The sequence below is a fragment of the Mus caroli genome, chromosome 10 (assembly GCF_900094665.2).
Source record: "Mus caroli chromosome 10, CAROLI_EIJ_v1.1, whole genome shotgun sequence".
NCBI classification, from domain to species: domain Eukaryota; kingdom Metazoa; phylum Chordata; class Mammalia; order Rodentia; family Muridae; genus Mus; species Mus caroli.
This window is the reverse complement of record NC_034579.1, coordinates 98457422-98473940: the sequence shown is the minus strand read 5'-3', so window position 1 is coordinate 98473940 and position 16519 is coordinate 98457422. Positions and strand designations below refer to the sequence as shown.

The 16519-nt window shown below is 37.3% G+C and overlaps 1 protein-coding gene across 2 annotated transcripts in view; it reads left to right on the top strand.

Annotated features, from left to right (window-relative positions):
- Window positions 1-16519, top strand: part of Tmtc2 (transmembrane O-mannosyltransferase targeting cadherins 2) — a 381875-nt gene that overhangs the window by 244047 nt on the left and 121309 nt on the right. For both annotated transcript variants that reach the window (XM_021174328.1, XM_029482633.1), the window contains exons 5-7: window positions 4607-4692; window positions 5189-5373; window positions 6762-6840. In XM_021174328.1, the coding sequence (XP_021029987.1) occupies window positions 4607-4692; window positions 5189-5373; window positions 6762-6840 (350 nt within the window). The remainder of the gene's footprint in view (window positions 1-4606; window positions 4693-5188; window positions 5374-6761; window positions 6841-16519) is intronic.

The window sequence follows — 16519 nt, the reverse complement described above, 5'->3', positions numbered from 1 at the left end:
GACTGTTTTTCATTAATCAAGTTGTATTACTACAGGGATTATTGTTTAAGTAGTATTTTAGAAGAAAGGAACTTGGAGGAAAAGATGGATAAAAACTTATCATGATAGAAAATCAGCAGATACATAGGTAATTCTTAAAATAGTCAGCCTCCAAAAAAAAAAAAAAAAAAAAAAAAAAAAAAAAGCTGAAGAAGAAACTTAAGAGAGAAAATTCTATTATTGCTACTGCTTTTACTGCTGCTTGTGTGTGTGTGTGTGTGTGTGTGTGTGTCCATCTGTTTGTCTGTCTGTCACTCATATAGAGTATTTTAATCTTGTGTTATAACATGCTAAGAGTCAATTCAGTTGCTTGTAAGACAATTTTTTACAGTATCTATAAAGCTATTTATGGCTATTTTCAGACCGCTGGGCTTACATTTTGATATACTTGTCAATATTTCTACAGTTCTTTGTATGTTACTTAATTAATATCTTCTTATCTATCTCAGCGTTGTGGTGAATACCTTTACTACCAGCAGTCAGTAAGCAGAGGCAGTTAGATCTTTGTGAGTTCAAGGCAAGAATGGGATACATCATGAGTTCTAGGCCAACCTGAGCTACACAGTGAGACCCTATCTCAGATAGATAGATAGATAATAGATAGGTAGGTAGGTAGATAGATACATACATACATAGATACTATGTAGACATAGAGATATAGAGACCTAGCGATATGGAGGAATAAATGAAAGATCTTCTTGCCTAAGATTCATCATGGATGAAACAGGGCCAGATGTACTAACATGCCTTGGAAGATTGTTGTTGCCTAATATGTAAACTGCTTGGCATGCTATAAATGGTGAGTGAGTGTAGCTACTAGGATCATTGCAACCAATGCACAGGGAGGGATTTCAGTCTATCAACTATATATTTTTAGCAAAGCAAATTGTAGGTTTTGTAAATGTGGCCTGCTACTAACCATTTTTTTTAGGATGGGTCTAAAATCAATATGGAATTTCAAGATGACAGATTCCTTTTGAACGTATCAAGACAAGCTAGAGTTTCACAAAATTTGAGTTTTAGAGCAAAGTGGTAGATATTCTATATGTATCTAGAATATTTTTGTCATTTTTCTTCTATCAAGTCCATGCAAGGCGCTTTTTTTTTTACTTCTTCTTTTTTTTTTTAATCTCATTTCTCCCTACATCTTTCTCTTCCAACTCTCGGGTCTCTATCCCCACTCACTCTTAAATTCATGAGGTCTCTGATAATCATTGTTAGACACACAAACACACTTTCATGTGTATATCAGTATAACCTAATGAGCTCATTAGTGTGACCACTTGGGATGATAGAGAAGACTAAATTTCCCTCTCTCAGCAGCAGCTCATTGTCTATAGCTGTGAGGTTTTGTGGGCTTGGCTCTTATGAGGCACTGAACTGGCCTTGCCTAGGGGTTGGTATGATTTGAATTTCATGGGCGCAGTTTTCCTGTAGTATCTAGAAGACACTGTCTCATAGCAGACATCCCTCCCCTCTGTCTCTTGTACTTTTTGTTCCTCTGTGTTCCTCCATGTTTTTGTGAATATTTCATTTGTGCTTGGGGAGCCCCATGGTCTTCTGCATTGTGACCAGTTTTAGATTTATATAATGGTCTTCATCTTCCACAATAAGAAACTTCTTTGACAAGGCGTGAGAACTGCAGTTCTCTGTGGGCATAAGGATAAGATTTGGAATACATAGGATGAGGTCTAGGACAGCAACAGTGATGGTCTCCTCTGAGCCCCATGGCCTTACCACCCACAAGAAACTAACTAGTTTTATAGTAGTAGCCATGACTTCCTTTTTATTAAGAAGGCATTAAATCCAAATAAATGACTGACTGGTGGTACTATAAGCTATAAATGCTACTATTGTATCCTTGGGGCTATCTTATGCTGTCAGGCATTGTTGTGGTTCTTAGGCTTAGTGCTTTGAAGGACTATTGAATACATTTCTCCCTTGGCAGCTTGCAGATTTGGAATATTTTACTTTGTTTCATGTAGCAAGACTCTCCTAACATCCAGTATATAGCCCAGGATGGCACTAATCTCTTAAACCTCCTACTTCATTCTCCAAAGTACCAGATTAAAGGTGTGTCTCACTCTATCCAGCTTTGAACATGGGATTCATCGTCAGAGAAACTATGCCTAACTCTAGCTTGGCTTCCTTTAATTAAATCCCCCAGTTAGTTAGTTAATTCTTAGAGTCTCCTTTCTTTCTATGTAATATCAGGCTGATGACAGAATTTTTAATGTTTGGATTTGTCTTCTCACTAGCCTTTAATGCTGTTACTTGGGATAGGTAACATAGTTACATCTGAACCTTGATGACTTTTTGAAACATACATAACACGGTGTAATGATGCCCAGTGAATCGTTACCCTCTTGGAAATCAGTCATGGTACCCATGTGACTTGAACTCACTCTCTACAGCCTCATGAATTGGGATATTATTGTGGATGTTTATCATCACACTGCATGCTATTCTCTGTTCTGTATGTATTTTATAAATTGGGAAGTGAATGAATATAAGGTATCAGCATAGCCTATCCCATGTGGCCAAGTGCATCAGTCTCGAGGCATGGCAGCTTTAGGCACAGAATCAGATCCATGCACGCCCCAAACACGTTCACTTCATTTATCCTAATAGCATATTTGCCCTTTAGAAATGTAATTATGTAGAGACTAATTAGTGGGCTTTGCAGTTACTCAGGTGGTAGGAAAGATAAAAAGGCTTCTGACAGAGTTATAAAGATAACAAGTGAGGAGTCATGGCTTCTAAGTGTCAATGACTCTGGAGACTTTACAAACCTTGTAACTGTGAAAAACAAGGAGGATAGTCATGTTTCCGATTTTAGGAGCTGGTCTGATAATGCTATAAATCTAAGGGGAAGAAGGATTTCTTTTTTTCAATTTTATTCATTTATCAGATTTCTGATTTATTTTTGTGCAGGAGATAGTCTTCACATTTTAGATGTTTTGGTTTTGTAAATTCCACTAAGCTACTAGATTGATGTGGCTTGGTCTGCTGATATAACCATCTAGGTGTCAGGAGAGTGATCATTGCTTCAGTGGTGAAGGCAATTAACAAGCCACCTTGATGCATCATGATAGATAAACTTTATGAAGAAATAAACTATTGTTGGACACCAACTTACCATAAATCAGAATATGAATGAAGAAATAGTGAGGGTTTTCAGTCTGCACAGGATGGTTCCAGAAATGGAAGAAGGCTAAGAGAAAGGGGATGCCAAAGCTAAGGGAAGATGGAATCCAGGGACAAAGATAAAACGATAAAGACGGCAGTTACATTAAGTGGGTAGATCATATAAATGATACATGAAGCCATACATGGGAATGACACACTTGGTTTGTTGTTGTTGTTGTTCGTTTGTTTGATTTTTAAATAACTAATCTCTTCAAAACTTAATCTAGGAGATTGATATTAGCAAATTGCAAGGCAGTGGAAAAAAATTAATCTCCTTCCACCGTGCCCCATGTTTGAAAGTCCCATCACCCGTCAGCAGAGCTCCTTTGAGGCTCCCAGGTTCCCACTCATAGGCCCTTGGCAGACACTCTGCCATTCCTAACCATAAATACTCGATAAAATCATGTTTTGGACAATAGCTTTTTCTCAGGCCTCCATTTTACTTCTCGTTCAATACCAAAGGATGCTGCCAAGCTGAACCTGCAATTGGTATCATAACAGCAGTCGTCGTCCCACTAGCTGTACCTTCTGTCTGTAAGATGCTTACTGTTTACTAGCGAAGGGAGCCTAGAGCAAAGCCCTTGGGAGGGCTTTCTAATTAGCTCAGTTTCCTGACATCTTATTTTTCATAGAAATGCTTGTAATTGACTTTCAGTTATGTCATAAGGGCAGAGTTTTGAACGGCTTGGTTAATACATGTGGGTACTATTTAAGGCGCCTTGTGGAGAGGTCCCAAGAGTCTGTGAATCTGGAGAAGAAGATGTATTTCTGTCTGGTAGAATAAAATTTGCACAGTATTATAAAATTCAAGTTTATTTGACCAAATTCTAAGCTGCATGGAAATAGCTGACCCTCTGTTTTACCTCTTTAATTCTTTCCTGCATCTGACTCTGTCTTTCCTATTGAATCAGACTGCTTTCAGCCTTTTACCTGTTGGAGTGACATGGGCAAATATTCCCCAAGCAGCCGCTAGTGAGGGAGGCATCTCATGTTTCTATGTATATATCCCTCCCTTCCACAGATTTCCTGCGGTGAAGTGATGAGAAAGTGTGTGTGCTCCTAACGGAGATCCAGGTGGCTAGCAATTGGAGTGGGAGGGGAGTAATTCTGGCAGGGGGAACATTTATGGGTTGCAGAAGTCTGTCTGAAAATCCATCTTAATGCTTTCTCATGGAACAAGGGTCCACTGATACCTGTGTAGGATTTTTGTCCCTCCTGAGAGATCATTTCCTTCCATTTAGAACTTAAGTTTTATGAAGCCAGGTCAGCATTTTTATTGGGCGGGTGACCATTGGTACCGTTGGAATATAAATGGGAACTGTGTGGTTTTCTGTGTCGTAATGCAGCCCCTTTCAGGATTTCTCTTTTCCTCACGCAGAGGGTTGCTGCTCCAAGAGAACAGCAGGTTTACAGAAGCTCTCCACTATTACAAACTGGCCATCGGGAGCAGGCCTACCCTGGCTTGTAAGTAGTGTGCAAGTACTGGAATCTTTGCAGTCTTTCCTTTTATTGTAGAAATCATCTCTCTGTATTAAAGCCTTTCAGAGAAAGTGGGGTGTGTGGTATTCTTATTTCTAAATACTTGCTAATATTATTGCACCCCCAATACTTGCTAATATGACAAATCTCAATCTCTCTCTCTCTCTCCTTCTCTCTCTGAATTTCTTCAATGCCATTTTCATTTTTTTTTTTTTTTTTTTTTGCCAAGCACTCTAATAGCTCATTCTTTTATTTAACTAGCTTTTGAGCTAAAAACCTTTGGGGTTCAGTTGAATGAAAAGACAATTATATTTTTAGTAATACTTGGGATTGTTGTTACCATTATTGATACTGTGCTTGTTCCATACATAATTAATGATTTTTAAAAAATAAGAACCTTTGGAACATTTGGAAATCTCCAATGTATCTCTGGTGCATATGCCTATCAGCTCATCCTTCCGTTTCCTATTTCCCTTCTCAGCTGCCTATTTAAACACCGGCATTATTCTCATGAACCAAGGGAAGACAGAAGAAGCCCGGCGGACATTCCTCAAGTGTTCTGAGATTCCAGATGAGAACCTGAAGGATCCTCATGCACATAAGAGTTCTGTCACCAGCTGTCTGTACAACCTCGGGAAACTCTATCATGAGCAAGGACGCTATGAGGTCTGCCAAACCTCCCTGGTCTCCTATCCTGATGTAGTCACCATGGTTTCTAACCTACAGCCTCCTTACTGGAGCCACGGCAGTCTTTAGAGAAACCACAGTGTTCATGTTTCAATTTATGTTGTTAGGTATCCTGACTATTAGACAGAGGAAAGCACATATGGTGCTCACCATTTCCTTGATTCCAGATATGGTTTCTAGAATCATTATCCTCTTCTCAGTGTTTGGTATTTTTCTTTAAAAAGATATTATTTATAATCATCATATTAAGCATGTCACTTTATCTAAACACTACCTATTTTCCTTAATCAAAAAAAAACCCAATTAAATAAAAATGATGTATCTTTAATGGTTGAGGAAGTAGTAAAAAAGATAAGGTCTAGGAACCTAGGTGACCCACCCTTACCAACTTTAAGGATGACACCATGTGTCTTAGATAGGGTTTCATGGTGTGAAGAGATACCATGATCAAGGCAAGTCTTATAAAGGAGAATATTTTATTCGGACTGGGTTACAGATTCAGATGTTTAGTCCATTATAATCATGATGGGGAGCATGGTGGCATGCTGCAGACATGGTGGTAGAGAAGGAACTGAGAGTCCCACATGTTCATCCCCTCACAGCAGATGGGGAATCTCATCCACAGTGGGCAGAGCTTGAGCATATGAAATCTCAAAGCCTGCCCTTCTACCCCCGGTGACACACTTCTCCCAGAAAGGTCACACCCACTCCAAAGAGACCACACCTCCTAAGTAGTGCCACTCCCACTGGACTGAGCATTCAAACACATGAGTCTATGGGGGGCCATGCCTATTCAAATCACCACACCATGCTTGTGTGGCATCTTGCTCTCCCTCATCTCCAAAACTGTGCTCTATCAAGACAGATGTCCCCCTCCCCCAGTGCATCCACATACACTTAAGGCTGCAATATCAGGAAGAAGATGAACCTTCTAGGACAATTTCATTTAACAGTCATTTGACTGTTATTGCTAGGAAGATTTATTTGCTTGTTGGCACTTTATTTCTACCTTGAGTTAAAGCAACCATAGACTTGAGATGACTAATGAATCACTTCCAAGTATGAGTGTTTTTTTAGCTCTTCTTGTTGAGGAATATGTATGAAGTAGAAAATTTATATTAAAAGTCTTGCTGACATTCAGCTTCTTGTTAAGCTAAATTTTCATGTGGCATTCCTCACTGGGCTGTTTTCACTTGTGAAATGAAGGCAGTGTGACATCAAAGGACAGCTCAATTATTTTCCTCTAGTGAACCATTCAGAAACAGAAATGGGTAGTTTCAGCTTTGGAGAAATGGTATTATGGTACTTTCGGTGACTATCCCTGTCCTCTAATGATGATTTATCTTTCTTTTTGTTCCTTAAATTAGGAAGCCCTGAGTGTATATAAGGAAGCAATTCAGAAGATGCCAAGGCACTTTGCCCCTCAGAGCCTGTACAACATGATGGGTAAGCACTATCTATTGTTTTCAAGGCTTTACAGAGAAGCAAGAACCTGTGTTTATGTACAGTGGATTTCTACTGTCTTATTAGTAGTCATAGAGCAATGTTCCTACAGTGAGTGCATCATCCAGATTGTGCAGAGCTCTCATTCTGACATGAGCAAAGAAATGGGCTAGTGAAGAGCATCCATCGTATTTGCCATATTCCATAGTTTTTGCCAAGGAAGCTCAATACCATTTCAGTACCAAGGACCAATGGAATTCTAGGAAATGAGAAGGGAATATCTTGTACTTCCATTTAATTTTTCAGTTATATTTAGGCATGTATGGAATATGTGTTTATTTTAATGAGTTTATCAAACTTATAATAATTTTAGCATATTATTCACTGAGTCAGAAGATCCCCAGGACTTATCCTGTAATGATGCAGAGATTCATGAACTTTGGCACATGTAGAAGGTGAGAATATCTGAGCCAACTTGCATTGCTTTCACGGATAAGGACTTGGGTCCTTGTAGGTTTGTTCAGAGTACTGTTCAAGACTGTGAGTCTGGGATCATGGTAAACATGCTACTATGATTATTTATTCTCCTGTGGTGAGTAATCTGCTCATATTCTCTACCAGTCAAAATTCATATAAACCTAGGACATAGATATTTTTCCTGGATTCAGAAGATAAAGACCTGGAAATTCTTATCAAGCTTTTATCACCTGTAGTTAATCCATTTCCACTCTAGAAATTGTTGCCATAGATGTTTGATGGCAGATACAATTAGAAACTACCTATTCAGCATGAGAATATTGGGGGGAAATTACATGTAGTCTAAGCAGCCTTGCTGATAAAGTAGTGTAACACTTTCCAGGAATTGGAGAAGGATTTCTTTTGCCCTCAAATCAAATATTTCTTATTTTCCAAAGCAGAATTTTCAAACTCATACCCTCCATTCATTAAATATGATTAAGCCCTTTGATTTTTCTAGACTTCCCTTGTATATAAGAAACTAGTAGGATTAGGCTCTAGAACCAACAGGCTTATTATATTCATTGTAAATAATATGGTTTGAAAATTTTGATACTTGATGGGTGGTTGTGTATTTATACAGTCTCAAATGCTCCATGACTTCAAAATGTGTATCTGAAAAAAAATCATAGTCTTTTTTTAAACAACAAGAAGTATAGACCTAGTTCAGAGATGGGATGAGACACAATGTAGGCTTACAGTAAACAAGAAAAAAAAAAAATCTCACTTGGAAGAGGTCAGTAAAGTTCTATGTCTTTGGGCGACCCACCTCCAGCTGGGCTATCAAACATTAAAGTGATTGAATGCTCACATCAAAAAGGATACTGGGTATTTCTTTGTCATCTCTGAGATAATTCCACCATGATAAAGTTTAGCTTCATTAAATATATTTTTGCCTTCAAGCTTTTATTGGGTTAAAAACAGGGCCTTTTACTCTCAATCATTTCACCATCTGTCTACATGAATAAAATGTATCCAGAAATATTGCATGTGCCTAGACTGGGTGGATTTGTTAGCCCTTTCCATTTTATTTATTTTTTTTTATATTTTTATTACATATTTTCTATTTTCATAACAGATACAATACTGGAAGGATTGTCTTCTTGAGCCTTATCTAAAGAGGCAGAGTGATTTTACTTTGATTTTATTCATAACTGTAGAGCCCAGTTTTTAATCATTTGTCAAATAAGTTTATCTTTGCTGAAATTGGGTTTAGGTTTCAAGTTCCTTAGTGACAAACGGCATGTGGTCTCTTTATTGCTAATGGGAAGTGCTAGTATTCTCAACAGTTTGTGATTTCAGAAAATTCATTCAATTATTTTATGTAAATAAATTGGATTGAGAATTGAGCTTGTACCTTGGGATCTGCCTCTCCTTTGGTTACACGGAGACTGAGCCTTCACAGGCAGAAGATAAGTGTGTCCCTGGAGCCATTGTCTGGCTCTTTGTGTTAGTTCCCATTATGGAAGGAGGTAGTCTCTTTGCTCAGATTTTGAAAATACCCCCTGACAATTTTCTACGGGAAGACCCTAATATAATTTCCAATACCAGATTCTGTCTGTAATTATGGTAGCTGCCTTCTGTTTGATTTTATGTGAAGCTCTGTCAGCTGGTCAGGTTTTATAGTTTTGCTTGTTCAGGAAACTATAATTTTCTCTGAGAGTGAATTCACCTCCTAATCAAATGGGTTAAATCCCCCGAGTGTTTGCTTTAACTCCTAATACATTTTGATTAGCCTCCATTTGACAAGGGAAAAAAATGGCCTAGGAGATAAGCTGCCCTATCAGTTCATCAGCTTCATTAGTCTGTCAGCATGTGCTGATTATCCTATCAAGTTTATCAACAGCCTTCACTGTGTTTTCTAATTCACACATTTACATATTATTAGTGCCCTTTAGGGATCAGTGATGGATTATAATGTCTGGCTATATTCAGCCTGCAAGTGTTCATTTTTTTACATGTCTCATTCATTTACCCCTCTGGGCCACCCCCCTCCCATGAGCACTTGTATACACAGGCATATTTGTGATTTGTGTGTGTGTTCTAATTTTTCTTTGAATATAGTAGATCTAATGACATGTATGTAAAAATACAACTTTATTGGAATTTTGTTTTAATAAATTCACTGAGGTTGCTTTAAAAAAAATTTGAGCTAGTCCCTTAGAATTTTTTCCTTCCTTTGAGCATTTTAGAACTTTCCACTATGTGCCTTTTCACTGGTTTTCAATACCAGATGAACATATTTCTTACTTTTATTTATAATTTAAAGCAGGGCTGATTAATGTGCTCCTCAACATTAATGTGTTTTTCACATTTTACTCAATTTTTTTTACTATTCTTTACTCAATCTTACAAATGATCATTCATAAGTAAGCACACAGTTCACCTAAAATATATTCTCCTTGTTCATTTTGACTCCACAGGACCCAGGTATGGTTTTAACTAACAGGGGACTAAGTTCCCCAAAGAATTAGGTGAGGGGCAAACATTTAGAGGTACACCAAACAGATACTAAATATCATTTTGCAAACAAAATTTTAAAAATAAAGGATAAGTGGGTGTTAAGAGTCTCTTCCAGGCAGTTACGCGATTTTACTTTTGTGGGACTCAGGTGCCTCTTGAAGACAGTAAGTTGTGTTCAATGGCAGTTCAAGTACAGTGTCGGGCAGTCTCTGAAATCAGAAAGCCTGGCTTTAGGTGATTTTTGACAGTTTCTAGGGTCAGTATGCCTGGTTGATTTTGTGTTCCAAAACTAGTTGTGATCATAGCACCCATTTGAAAGTTGATTAAAATAATGATATAAAAATATTGGCCTGGATCTCTGATTTGGGACATAGTTTATAAAGTGGCCTTCCATTACAATACCATTTCTATAGGGTTCCTACTTCCATGAGTGGATGGTTGTATTTAGTGTTCGACATTTCCCTACTTAGTAGAGAAAATATTATTCAATAGATGAGATAATTTTCAGAGCTAGAGGCTTGAATTGTGAGCGCCCATCTTGCCAGCAAGAAAGACACCACAATAGGATCCTTCTGCACACGTTTATTGGGCTGCGCATTGACTGTGTAGGCGAAAGACCCCGAGCCCTGGACCTCTCACTCTTATATACTATCAGTTCCCATCCACTCACAGCAGGCCACATCACCTCACCAGGTACGCAGCTTCAGCTAATCAGGGCAGCAGGGGCATATCTCTACCAAAATGGCTTCGCCAGTAACCTGGTACACCTGCACAGCTCTCACGATGTTTGTGGTTAATATGAGGAAGTCAGGTGCAAGTCATACGACTTAGCTGCAGTCCCTGGCGCCTTTGGGACTGCCGCCACACCCGCTCCCCACATTGAATATATCAAAAAAATTAAACCCTCAAGTGCTGGTTACATTTTCTTTACAGTCCATGTCCCCATTTTTCTCAGCAACTGTAATCAAAATCCACCTTTAATATTGTCTATGATAACTAAATAATATTGTCTATAGTAACTGAATAGTATTGTCTATAATAACTGGAAATTGTTGTCTATAATAACTGAATAATATTGTCTATAATAACTGAAAGTGAAACCATACAAGTACTTACAGTTGACCTAGTCCCCCCACTCCTCTCTTTGTCTCTCTTTATGATGTATTTTCCCTCTATTGTTAGTCAAACCTCTCTTATCCTTGCATCCCTTATGGGTATTTATTGGGTCTCTTTTTCTTTGTCCCTGAAACATTAGGTGAATAACAGTATCATGGAATATCAGAGGAAAAGCACTTTCTTCCTAAACATCCTATCAGTATAATCAATTTTATTTTCCAAGGGAGGAAATTACCTCTCAAAGAACCAAGTTCAGAGGTTGGGATTGCAGCTTCTGTTAGAGGCAGAAACATAATCTCTTCATGTTAAATTCAAAGCTTTTCTGTGTATCCAACTGGTGTCACTGAAACTGACTCACTCTTTCCTTTGCAGGATCCTCTGGTCCCTACTTCCCTGCTGCTAGATAGACAAGTAACCTGTTAAAAAAATAAGCAAGAGTTAAGACACTTAAATGTAAAGAATATGGCACCGATATATTTGGGATTCATAGCTCATACATTAAAAATGCAGCATCAAAAGATTTCAACACAGAATACTTGGGAGCACCTTCTGGCTCCCCCTCATCCTCTAAACATTCATATTCTCTGATTCAGCTCTGCTTTTGGGTGATTCGAAAGGATTATAGGGAGCTCAATTAGCTTGGTACTTCCTATTGTTTTTCTATCAGTTTGAGCTCTTTCCAATCCCAGAGGTCATTTTAAGCCTATTTACTCTTGAAAATAAAATTACTGTGCATTCTCAATGCAGAGTAATTGTTTAGTTTAATTATACAAGTGATTTAGTCCATTTCGTTTTGGTAATACAGTCTGTTGCTCGGAGTAAGAGAGAACGCAAGCTTACAGTCTAGTCGGTGAGGTCTATAATCACTAGCTGAATAATTAGGATTATTTAAAGCACTGTGCTGTGTGTAACAAGGAAACAAGTAAGAGCAACATGGCCTTAGACGCTCCACTGTGGTCCTGGGGGCTATACATGTTCACAGTAGCCTTTTCTCTAAAACCATGTTTCTTAGCAATAGGCCATGTGCATTTATCATCAAGAAGAAATTGCCTGGCGTTTTCAATCATCTCGCTGATGAGGTCTCTCTGCTCTTTAATGTCCCATTAGCCATTGGTTTTGTCAATAGTGCTTGGACTCTATTCTGTTGATTACTGATTTTGGTTGTTGTATATATACTTGTCTTTCTTCTAAATCTCGGATGCAAGGAACATTTTTTTTTCTTTCTAACATCAGGTCTCTGGTCACAAATCTCTAGCAGAGAGAAAGCATTTGTTTTAAATTTTGTCTTCTAAAAGTAGCCACTTAGATATGAGGGTTGCATCTCCATTGTATTAAAGTATTCACAGAGCATGAAAGGAACAGAGGGAATTGAAATACGGTTAGTTTATTAGAGAAAATCTTGGTGCTGAACATTTCTACAAACTTTAGAATTCTATTTTTGAGAAGGAAACTTTTGGTATGAAAGAGTTAAGTACTATAATAGCTCTCAGTGGCTTTTAGGCTGTCATCTACATAAAACAAAACAAAAAAACTTCAAAAGGGTGATCCTAATATAACATCTCATGTCAAAAGCCAGACACTATCACTTATGATTCATTCTAAGTTTTCCTGAAATATGTCAATTATATACTGAGTTCAATTGGTAGAATTTGGATAAAAAGTTCACTTCCCACTTTGCCTTCTATAGCCTGTATGTTTTGAGTTCAGTTTAAAAATTCATATGTAATGTCTAGCTTCGTTCTGTCTGTTTCTCTTTGCTTATCATTTCCCTCTGTCTTCCTCTTCTCCCCTCTCTTTGGTATCCAGCTTTGTTTTAGCATACATTCAGAGAATATTGAGATTATTGTTTTCTTATGACGTTTTCCATGGTTAATAACTAGGGTGTCTTAAGGGAATCCTCTTATTCAGCATGTTGAGCATTCTGAGTGAGAAGAAGCCGGGCTTTAACTGTAGGGAGATTAGAACTTCCCATCGTTCATGTGGAAGCATTAACACTCCAGCACTGTTCAGCTGCTTTTACCACCTGCTTTCCTATGTGCAGCTCTGGAGATTTTCTTATGGCTGATTCCATTGGCACTGTTGAGAATCTGTACGTCAGTCCTAATTGATCATGATTATATAATATATAATTGGATTAGGTACTAATCTCTTTAATCCCCTAAAGAATGGTCTAATTTCCCTAAGATAAGTAAAGGTAAATGTAGATTTGAGAGACATTAAAACATTTACTCAGGAAGCTAAGTAGCCAATGAGATAGGAGACATAATACACGTTTGGCTGTGTATCAATATGAGAAATTTATAAAATTTATGAAAAGGAAACTAGAGATGTCCATTTCTCATTTCACTGCAGGAGGTTAACTGTTACTTCTTATTTTTTTTTTGCCTTGTATACCATCCACAATGTGTACTGTGGTCTTAACCTTCAGTTTGCCAGGAACTACTCTAAGCACTACAAAGGGCATTGTCCAGTTCAGCTATATTAATAGGTAATATATTTTGTTAAAAGTTTCAATTAAGCATAGGACAGCAAGATATATAGTCCCTTTGGGGAGTGTGAACACTTGCATGTCAATAGTGTGTCTGCTTAAGGATTTTGCTTAGGTCTAAATATCACTTGCTTTCCTGGAAATATGATATGAGACAGTTGATTATATTTCATTGCTATTAAAACCACACAAGCCCACCTGTTACATTAATTCATACTTTTGCCAGCTTTGTGGTAAAGGAAAAGAACGATGCTTGATTGTTTTTAATTTAAAATCAAGGTATAAGGAAATGAACACACTCAAATGAATATATATTTATAGCCTTCATATTCTGTGATTCCCTAAAAGTTACAATGTATTGTTTCAAACAAACAAGCAAACAAAAATAAAGACATTTTATCTGATGTGTCAATGAAGTAAATGGGAAAAAAGTATATTTCACAATCTTTTTCAAGGTAATAGCCATGAGGAGAATCTTTTACCAGTGGGAAATATATGTAGGTTGGGCTCTATTTTATAAGTTGAATAGCTATTCTAACTATAAAATTCATTACATTTTCAAGATATGGCATGCTAAAATGTGCAGAAGTTGATGTATCTTTTCTAAATAGACACAGTATGTAGAAGAAATGTTTTCCCGTGAAAGGATCCCATTTTGAAAAGTCAGGTGAAAGAAGTAAGAAGGAAGAGAGTTGCATGTATGTAGAGGAGGCAACTCCAAAGACAGAAACATGAGTTACCTCTCTTCACCTGTAAGTCTGTTAAAAGTACAGTAAGTCAAAGGATGCCAAAAAGTACTTTTAAAATTTAAAAGAAGCTTCAGAGATAGGTGTTTCCTGTATGTTCCTGAACAAGTAATATTTATTTATGTCATAGAATATTTTATTTGTAATATAGACCACATTAATATTAATAACTACAATTTCGAAGAAACTTGGCATTGATCCTATTGTAATTGAGTACTTGAAGATAAGATTCTACCACAACCTTCAAATCCTTTTTGTAATTAACATGGTCAGCAACAACGGATTTTTGGGATAAAAGGCTGTACGTTCTATTTGCAGATTCTATTTTCTTTATTCGTGTCAATGATCTTTATCCATGTAGATGAAAATCTCTGGGACAGTTAAATAAGTTTTTTTTTTTGTACAAAACTAGTTTTTTCAACCCATTTTGAAAACCAGAGATAAATTCACATAGAACAGACAGAGAATTAGTAACACATTTTATTTTAACATTATTATTATTTTACTATCATTGAGGCCCACGTATGTTGAAGTTTCCACAGCAGAGATGGAACTTACTTCAGATGGATGGTCCTTCTGACTGTCTAGCATCCATCTGGTCAGTCACAATTTCTGTATGGCTGTCCTGGCTTCATCAATCTTAAGCATAAAGATAACTTCCTTTAGGTTTTTGGCTTTTCTTTCAGAAGCTCCCTAGTCACACACAGCTATTTCCACATGCGTGCTTGCTCATTTTCTTGAAACTATTTTAGCCCTGTTTCTTGGCTGATATTACATGCATTATTTCATCTTATGCTATTACACATTTTCCTCCCTTTTTTTCCTGATCCTGCTTTGTTTTAAAACACTGATTAACACCTCTTTGCATGTTGTTTTTTCTTTCTTTCTTCGCTTTTCTTTTCTTGTCTTTTCTTTTAGAGTACCTCAGTAGTAGATAATTCTGAAGGGGACTGTATTCTTAAGAGAAGGATTTTTCACCTCATTCAACATATATAAGACACACACATGCATACATACATGAACACACACACACACACACACACACTTACTGCCTAATTTTTGAAGGTTCTGAGCATTGACTATGATCGTTCCCAGTCCAATAGGATTGATTATTTTTTGTGTGAGATTTGTTTCCTTGAAAGTAGAAAGGAAATTGATTAGCCTAAGGAACTTCGGGAGCTCTGGGTGTAAGGAGAGAAATATCGACACAGGCTCTTGGCTTCTTTCCAACATCAATTGTGACAGCACATCACATGTTTCCTGTATTTAACCTCACACTACAAATTAGAACCTTCTATTGGTTTCTCTGAAGTTCAACCCATGTCTCAATGATTAGGTAGACCTAATGTAACACATACCCAGTTCTACCCTCAATCTTCCACGCACCTGTCTATGTTTTCTTTGACAAAAAGTTATATTTCAGGGTTTAAGAATTCTCTTAAATTTAATACTGTTAGGTCGATGTCTAAGCCATTCCTACAACCTCTGAGTCTAAAACCTGGAAATGTTTGATTTTGTTTAAAAGTCTTCTATTACAGTCCCCATTATTAAATGTGTGGTCAGGGAGTAGGGACTCTCCCTTGGAGTCATGTGAATTTTTGTTTGCTTCTTGTTTCAATAACCATTGAGTATTTCCAGTCAAGGGTATCTGGGGAAACTAGACTGAGATTTTTTTGTTTGTTTATTTTTGATTTTGCTGTTTTGTTTTGTAAGATTGGGAAAAAGGTTCAGATGGAAATAGTCACAAAAAACACCAGCAAGGAAGAGTAACAGTTTGTGGCATAAATACATTGAAAAAAGTAACCAGACCTTTTAGGCTATGTAAGCACACATGGTACACAGAGATGCATCTAGGTAGAAAACCCCCACACATAAAATAAAATGGAAAATAAATCGCTGAAAATCAAAATCACAAGGTAAACTCATTAAGTAATTCATAAAAGTTTAAAATTTTTTTAAAAAAGTTTTATTCATTTTATGTATATGAGTACACTGTAGCTGTCTTCAGACACCAGAAGAGGGCATCGGATCCCACAGCCATGGTGGTTGTGAGTCACCATGTGGTTGCTGGGAATTGAACTCCGGACCTCTGGAAGAGCAGTCAGTGCTCTTAACCACTGAGCCATCTCTCCAGCCCCAAGTGATTCATATTAATGTTACATAATTCTATTTTATCATGGATTCTTTAAAAATGAAATTTCTTGGCATTTCTCCTGCTCTGACATACTTAGCAAAAAAAAAAAAAAATCTAAATTGATACATAATATGGTCAGCTGAGTCTTATGGAGTAGGAGATAGAATGGAGCAAGCCAGAGACCCACATGGTCAACTTCCCTGGGACCATATGAGCTTA